General features: G+C 44.8%; 1 protein-coding gene across 6 annotated transcripts in view; it reads left to right on the top strand.

Annotated features, from left to right (window-relative positions):
• Positions 1-154: 154 nt before the first annotated feature.
• The window catches only part of Fam219a (family with sequence similarity 219 member A), a 58,182-nt gene continuing 49,858 nt past the window's right edge, over positions 155-8,478 (top strand). For 4 of the 6 annotated variants that reach the window (XM_033759051.1, XM_033759050.1, XM_033759049.1 and 1 more), the window contains exon 1: positions 281-334. In XM_033759051.1, the coding sequence (XP_033614942.1) occupies positions 296-334 (39 nt within the window). In that variant the 5' untranslated portion in view covers positions 281-295. Of the gene's footprint in view, positions 179-280; positions 335-8,478 lie in introns of those variants that run through there. The other 2 variants (XM_010619236.1, XM_010619233.2) reach the window with 1 other exon arrangement.

Here is an 8,478-nt window from a genome sequence, read left to right as displayed (position 1 = left end):
CGGGCAGGCCGAGGCCGGGAGGGGGCGCCGCCTGAGGGGGAGGGAAGGAGGGAATCGGGCCGTGGGGATCGTGCGAAGGGGTGCCAACGGGGCGCCTTCGGATGGGGAGCAGCCCTGAAAACATGTGAACGGGGAAGGGGGACTTCCCAGACGAAAGAACCGTGGGAGAATGCGCAGGGTGCGAGCTGAGGGACCCAGGAGGGCAGAGGGCGCCGTCGGCGGAGGCCGAACGCCGTAGGATGGAACGGAGGGTGGCACAATGGTGCACACCGCTAGTGGAGGCCTATAGAGGAGGATGGCAAAGGAAACTGTCATGGGGCGCCGCGGGCTGCAGGCAAGGGGGCTGGGATGGGAAGAGGGGAGGCGTTTAGCCCTACAGGCCTATGATGCTTAGGGCGGGGGAGGGGCGGGAGAGCCTTCAGGGTAAGAGGGACTGGGGATAGGCTTTTAGAAGAGGAGGAGCCTGCCGGCCAGTCCGCTAGTTGAGGACCGGAACACCGAGCTGGGGCCAGGGACCGATGGAATTCAAGGGTCGGTGTAGGAGCTGGGAATTCCGTTCTTCTCGGAAGGGGAGTGCGGGCAGTACAGGATGAGGGCATTGGAACCGGAAAGAAAAGTGTGCGGCAGCAAGATAGTCAAGGGTGCAAATAAAAGCGCTCGAGTACGGACCGGAGGGGAGGTGGGGCTGCGTTGGGGCGGCCTCTGCCCACCGTTTCAGAAGAGCCCCTGTCATCCTAGGCCTATATGCTTGGAGTCTTTGCTCTGTGTTCATCCTGCCGCCTGTCCAAGGTCCCCTAGTCAGGGAGGAATGATGTCATCGATGCTGGCGCCTAGGGGATGGAGGGGGAGGGTGACGCGGGTTGGAGGCCAGGCCTAAAGGAGACAGTACCCGCTGGCTAGGGAGGTGAGTGGGTGGGGGCTACCTGACTGGTTTATCTGCCTGGCAACCGGTGAGAAGTGCAAAGGCCTAACTAGCTGGCCTAGAGAGGGGATAGGGAGAGAGCGCTCTGCCTGTGCTCGTCCTGTGTACCCCCTCTTCTCTTGCAGTCCGAACTAGCAGGAGCTGGTAGGAGGTAGGGCAGGCCCTGGAATCTGAAGGTGTGAATACTGTATTCTTCGATTTGTGCTGGAGTTGAGCTCTCCAAATCCTGAAGTCTGGAGCTCTCAAAGACTCCTCCCTCTGTGTTAGGCAGGGTGGCCAGGAACTGTTCACCCCTTGGACGGGCAGCCCCCTGGCTGACCCAGTGCTTTGTGGCTTTCTTAGGCAAGTAACCTTCCCATTGCAGTAGCCAAGATGGGCCTTGACAGGGGCCCATAACTATACATATGCCACACCTTTTGGGGGATGGTAGAGCCATTAGTGGCCACCTTTTCGAAGGTGGCTTTTTCCCCCTTTTGTGACTAGTTCTAGAAGCAGGACTTTTTCCTTACCTGATGCCACCACTGGATTATTTGGGAGCCAGATAATCTTGGAGAAAAGTTTGTCCCATGACTTTGGCCTGGGTTAAGACAACTTTTCTTAATGGGTCCTCTATCCAGGTAGTCTTGTCTGTCAAAATAGATTTTCCAGTTCTAAGCTTCTAATCAAGAACCAAATGAAGGGCAAGTAAAAGAGTTCAAGTAAATCCGGAGAAGGAAGCAATGATTTTGTTCTTGTTTCCCATCTGGGGTTTCTGAGAAGGGAGGTAATAGCTGTCCAAGGAAAAGGAAGGAGGAATGGGGCCACCAGGATCTCGCCCTTGTCCTTGGTGCTTCTGATATTGCCTGAAGTTCTTAGTAACAATTTGTCTGGGTAGACTTCTGAGATGCTTCTGGTCTGTATGACCCTGAAGTAGCAAAATTATTTGTAGCAAGGAGATACTTGTCACTGTCTTGTTAGCCAGCCAAGTGCTGAACCACTGAGCTACATCCAGCCCTTTTTATTTTATTTTGAGACAGGATCTTGCTAAATTGCTGGCTTTAAACTTGCAGGCCTTCTGTCACATCCCCCAGAGTAGTTGGGATTACAGGTGTGTGCCACTGCATTTAGCTTAGACCCTTTTCTTAAAGGCTAATGTAGCCTTTGTCTGCAAGATAATGCTTTGTTGAAGTTGAGTGAGTTTTGTGGGAATAGTAATATAGTCAGTCCCTATTTGAGGCCCATAGACATTGCCCTACTTCTTGAGTTTTGTTCCCAAGTTGTAGTCTAGAGATGTCCCCAAACTCTTGAAATGCCCTTTATTGTTAAGATCTGCAGAACCTCAGGAGCTTTCATTTGGGGCATAAGGAATCAAGACATATACTGTTGAGGCAAAGGACAGAATCAACCTTTAGGGGTATTTGGGCAGACCATAAACACTAGAGCCCAGGCTTGAACTCTGCTCTAATCCATTTTATTTTATTTTACTTTTGATGTTATTTATAGAGACTTTTAGGAAATCTCTTTTTTTCCCCTGGACTGCTTTTCCATTTATGAAATGAAGATAAATTGTCCATTTAAAATTTAAACAATAGCTCCTTACTCTCTCTTCCAAAGAATTACATATAGCCTGATACTGTTGACTCAGCAAATTAATTTACCGAATAACTACTGAGCATCCACTCTTTTTGAGATACTACCCTAGATATTAGGGATACAGTGGTTAGCAATACAGAGACCTGACCCTGTCCCCCTGAAGTCCAGAGTTAGTGAAAGTTTCTCTTACTTTTTTCCTGAGCTGCCCTAAGGGCAGAATGGGGCTACTTCCTCAAGCTCTGAGAGAAACAGAACGATTATCGATTATTGACTATTGCTTTCCATACCCAGCTGGGTAGATCAGGTCAGTAACTTGGGCTCAATGATCAAATAGCCCTCCCACACACATAGTGGTGGGAAGAATCCAGAGAGCATTCCTTACTTGGAAAGATGAGCTGCAGAGGGGAGGATCTTCCCCCCACCCTTCTTTATTACTTTAAAGAAAAATTCAGCTTGGAAAGGAGGCCTGGGGGAGTGGCAGGAGCTGAGTGAGAAGGCACAGCCTGCAAAAGTGGGTGTTTCCAAGGTGCTAATTTAAGCATTAGCTCTCAGCTAGTGGGAGGAAAAGAAATAGATTCTTGCCCTGTTGTTGCTTCTGCTGTTGCCACAGCTGTATGGAGCCTCCTGTCTGGGATGGGTGTTTCCCTCAGAGGAGTGGCTTCCATTCTTTCCTATCACACCAATTATTTAATTGGCCTGGCTGCAGCTCAGCAGCTGAACCAAGCCTGGGCCTACCCCTGAATTCCCCTTGGTCTCTTCCTGTCTTCTTATTTTTTTAAAAAAATGAGTGCCCCTCTTCGCAATCTGTTCCCTGGGCTCCACTCTTGTCTCATAGGCAATCCTGAGTGTGTCTGAGCACTGATGCTCCTCAAGATACTTTGGAATGGCCTACTTTTTATGTCAATTCTCTGTCTGAGCCATATAATTTATTTATTGAGGGAAACTCCCAGCTACTCAAGGCTCTCTGTTGAGCAATTGGGTTGAGTTTGGGCTACTGTCTGTATGAGTAGCAGGCAGAGGCTTTCTAGCCCTCTTGTCTGCTGAGCAGGTTGGTGCAGCTGCACAATCTCTGTCTTTGGCTGCAGTTGGGAAGAAAGAGATTTGTTGCAAGAAAAATAATGGAGCTTTTAAGCACTTAATTGTGTCAGTCAATGCCCTGCTTCCTGTGCTCTCATAGGCCAAAGATACTTAAAGAATGGCATAAGGCAAGAGACAAGGTCTCTGAATGCCTGAGACAAATGCTAATCTAGCCTCACTGAAACTAGATTATCTGTTAACTCATTGTTTATTTCATGAGTATTTGCTATGTATCTACTCAGCTCCCAGAGGTTCAAGGTTACAGAAACAAGTTAGATCTTTGCAGTAGATAGTCAGAAGAAGAATAAGTTCAAATGGTAAAAGGAAGGTTTTTAGATACATGTCAGAAAATAGTAGAGGTTGATGGAGGGTTTTCTTGAGGAAGATTGACATCTCCCTTGAGCGAAGATGAGGAATGTTGAGGTCCTGCCCTTTGACTACTGGGGCCTGGAAAGGGGTTTCCCTTCTGCTGTTGAGGGACAAGGATGGCCAGGTTGTTAATTCAGTGAGTGGGCCACAGTGGCTCCTCAAAGTGGCAGAGAGAGCATCATAAAGACAGAAAATAGCCACTGTGAAAAATTGACACACATGTAGTCTACTGTTTAGGCACCTTTAAGTTGTTGTTGTAGTCAGATAACTTTTCAGTTTAATGGTAGATTCTCCTAGTGGTTCCATGTGGCTCATGACCCAGCCGTATTTGTGGGGCTCCTGAGGAGAGAACTCCCTTATGTATCTTCCTTTGTTGTAAGCAGAAGAGTAGGCTTTCTCAGGTTCTCAGCCCCTTTCCACTTGTCTCTTCATCCAAAGAACAGTAAGAAATATTCCCTCTAGATGTATACTGAGCTCAACAGCACAGAATCTTGCTCCTGGGGTATGCAGTCTAGAACACATTGAGAGAATATAGTAAGCAGTACAAGAGGAGTGAGAATCAGATCCAGTGATGCCAAAGGTAAATTGAGAAAGGCTCTTACCAAGTTGTTAGGGAAGGCTTCCCAAAGAAGGCATTGCTGAACTGGCTTTTGGGAGAGGACAAAAATTTGGCAGACTAACAAGATGAGTCAAGGGCAAAAATTCCAGACAAAGGGCATGGAGGAAGAAATACAAGGGCACATTTAGAATGAATTAATGGTTGTTATTAAGGGAATAACATGATCAAATGTGAGTACAAATTGTCACTCCAGTGGTGGAGGAGGGGTTGGAAAAAATTGGATTGGAGGTGAGAAGATTGATACAGAGATAGATGTGATAATCTTGGCAAAGGATGGTGAGGCCTGTATTAAAGCAGAAACAGAAAGAAAGGGAGGATACACAGATGCTGATAAGGTATAATAGCAAGTACTGTACTTGAGGTAGGGTGAAAAGATGGAGAGTAAAGGATGACTCTCAGATTTCTGGAATGGGCACTGGATGAAGGAAGGGACTGTCACCACCTCAGGAAATTTGGAGGCCCATGTACTTCTTGGCCTCAGAGACCGCTTATAACAGAAGCCTGGTCTTTTCCTTTGCTCTACTGCTAAAGCTAAAAGTTTAGGGTTATGAAGAACCCAGAAGTCCTAGAAAACCAAAGGTAACTGTGGCACTGGCCCCACAGCCTCCACAGGGCTGGTGAGAAATGTGCTCACCTGCCAGTGAATACTTTCCCCCTGCAACCTGCTTTAATAAATGCAAAAGTAGTGGGAGCAAAGAGCCATAGTGGGTTTTTGTTGTTTTGGTTTTTTTCTTTAACACACACTTAGGTGAAAGAAAAATAAAAGCCTTTTAATGTTGTAGTTTCTGGCCTGCCTGGCCTTTTGCCATCTCTTTGATCAAATCTGTGGTTTTATTTCTGGGCCTTTTCACTGATTTCTTCTAGAATACATGTGTGTATTCTGGAATTATTTGCAAAAGTCAGAATGGAAAAGGACACATACTTCCTTTTTCTGAGTCTACTCTGAAAGCTACACTTAAGTAGAAGGCTAGGTGCTACTTCCTCTGGATAAGGTGCACTAAGGAGGAGCTCCTGGGGTTGAGAACCCTAAGAGGCCACAGCATGGCCTCTGCAGGCAGGTGCTTCCATGTTACCTGAGGTTCAGCCTGAGTCATTCTGCTGCCCTTGACCACCTCTACTCCAGAGTAAACAGAAATGGAAAACCGAGACTTCTGCACTTGAACCTGACTAGCCTTAGGGACTTTCTTCTCCTTAAAAAGGCAGATGGAGTACCAGGATTGAGCTCAGTGGTGCTGCCTGCTCCTGTGGGGGGAAAATGCAGATGGACCTTTGTGTTTGGAAAGGGAACACAGAAACAGCTTCTTGAGCTTAACTGCTTTGTATCTTCCAGCAGGCAATGGGAGAACTGGTATAGGTGACCCAGAGGATGTAGGAAAGTGAGAATCAGGCTAAATTAGGTACCCAGAGGTTCTGGTTGAAGGAAATAAGAGGTGTGGTTCAGCTAAGTCCCAAGTCATTGTTTCCTAAGGAAACTGATGGGAATCTGGCTTTTGGGGTAGGAGAAAGGAAGGAAGGAAGGAGGCAGAGCTAGGACTAGCTCTGAATCTGGCTCTTCTATGGAGTTCAGAAATTGGCACATGATAAAACAAAAACAAGAAAGGAAGGAAAGAAGGGGCACATGATCCAAAGGCCTTAATGTGGAGCAGCTGAGTTAACTCTGGGCTACTGGGAGAAGCTCTAGAATGGGAAAGTTCTCTAGGACAAGCCCAGAGAATCTGGATAGACACAGCCCTGTGTCTATCTTTCTTCCTGGGCTACATTTTTAGGAGTTAGTTCAACAAATATTTCTTATGATGTTGAGTTGAAGATTAGATGGCTATGATTGTTAAGGGACAATGTTGTTTCTTTGATAAAGATGATATAAGTAGGTGTGAGCAGAAGTCAAGAAGGCTAGTGGCCATGAAGGATGTTCTCTCAATGACCAGGCTAGACCTGAGAAGTGTAAGGATGACAAGAGGCCACACACAGGCAGAAACAGACCCAGGTACTATGGCTCCTTGCCTGGTTTTGCCTACTATGACCGCTAGACTCTTGACTATCATAAAGAGATTTTACTATGTCTGTCTATCTAGAACAATACCTGAAAGAGCACTTTAAAATGTACTGCATTAGGGCTGGGGATTTGGCTCAGTGGTTCTGCTGCCTGCCTCGCAAGCATAGGACCTGAGTGTGATCCTCAGTACCAACTAAAAAATTAATTCATTAATTAAAAAATAAATTCGACTGCATTAAACAACCCAAACTGTAGAGTGAGTGCCATCTATATTTTACTATGTAGTTAAATATAATTATATATAAGCTTTAAATGACTGGTAGTTCCCATATTAATTTTACTTTCTTTCCTCTTGTACTGGGGATAGAACTCAGGGACTTGCACATCTTTGGCCAGTGCTCCATTACTGAGCCACATACAGGAGTTGTTGAAGCCCCTAGCCTCGTATGGGGTTAGATCTGCTATTCCTATAATATATGTTTAGGAATATTGATCTTTTATGGGGGGTGTGTGAAGGCAAATTCCTTTGGAAGCTCTGTATACTCTATCCTGCCATAATTTCCACTAGCATCTTAAAGTCTCCTAGAAGTCCTGTGTACTTTTCAATTGTTTAACTTAATATTTCCCAAGCTTAACTATAGAATGTTTTTTCTTTATGTTATATCTACTAACATACAGAACCAATGTATTTCATGGAATATTCTTTGGAAAACGCTGCCTTAGAATTTAATCTGTGTTCTGGTCCAGTCTAGATTTACATTCTTCCTTATTCTTTTTGAGCTTTTTTAACCCAGGCCATTTTGGCCTATTTTAGTCTTGCCACTCCCCCAACCCCACCCCTGTACTGGGGATCAAACTCAGGACCTGCTTGCAAAGTAGGCGCAGCACCCCTGAGCTAAATCCCTGGCTTTAAATATGTCATATCACTTTTTTTTTTTCCTATTTTAGTCTCTAATGGGATGTTGCTCTCTTAGTAAAATTAATGACATCAGAGGAACTTCTTAGTAAATTTTAGTGAGGTACAAAAGCAAACTGAATGCTAAATGTCTTGTTTTTCTGATATTTCTAAAGGAATTTTACTTCCTTGCACCCCTCTTTATTTCTCTTTTGACAGTTTTATTGAGATATAATTCATATATTTTATACATTAAACATTTTTTATTTTACTTTCAATTCTGGTATGGCTACCCCCAGTTTATTTCTGTTTCTCTTTTTACCTGTTGGCTGTACCTGTCCTGTTGTTTTCTCCCAGGCAGTAGAGAAGAAAAAGATTATAGTCCATATATTTTTGTCAGGAAGAATACTACCTCAATTGGAATTTAAAATGAAAAACAGATTCCTAGGTTAGAGGACATCTTAATACTTCATCCGAAGTGTCACTAAGTGTGGCTGCTGTTCATAGCAGCCCAAGATATTCCTGCATAATCATTTTATACGCTCCTGCACCATAGGCAATATATAGGATGGATAATCAACAGGTTTCATCTCTTAAGTCAATACCCATTGAATAGTAGTGTAGTGTCCACTTGGAACATTGTGTTAATATGGATTCTGAGGCAGAGTCATGATTTTATGAGAAAGGGAGACATGGTTCATTTTCCATGTGTGCCATAGTCTTCAGCAGGGCAAATAGCAGTTCTACTGTTCTGCTTGTCATTCTGGCAGCCCTGAATTATAATAATTATCCTAGGCAAAGAATACAGGAGAAGAAGACTCTGGAGGATGTTAGCCAGCTCAGCAGTTCACTGAGGGACTGGAGTCTTAGGATATGGTTCTTTAAGAAATGAGTGGAAAAAAATTGACCTTTCCTCATTTGATTTTTTTTGGTACCAGGGATCAAACTCCAGACCTTGCACTTGCAAGGCAGGCAATCACACCACTGAGCTGCATCCTGGCTCCCATTTTATCTTTTTTTTTTTTTTTTTT

This window comes from Fukomys damarensis, unplaced genomic scaffold (assembly GCF_012274545.1).
Source record: "Fukomys damarensis isolate Sample0158 unplaced genomic scaffold, DMR_v1.0_HiC HiC_scaffold_36, whole genome shotgun sequence".
Lineage (NCBI taxonomy): Eukaryota > Metazoa > Chordata > Mammalia > Rodentia > Bathyergidae > Fukomys > Fukomys damarensis.
This window is presented reverse-complemented; position numbering and strand designations above follow the sequence as displayed.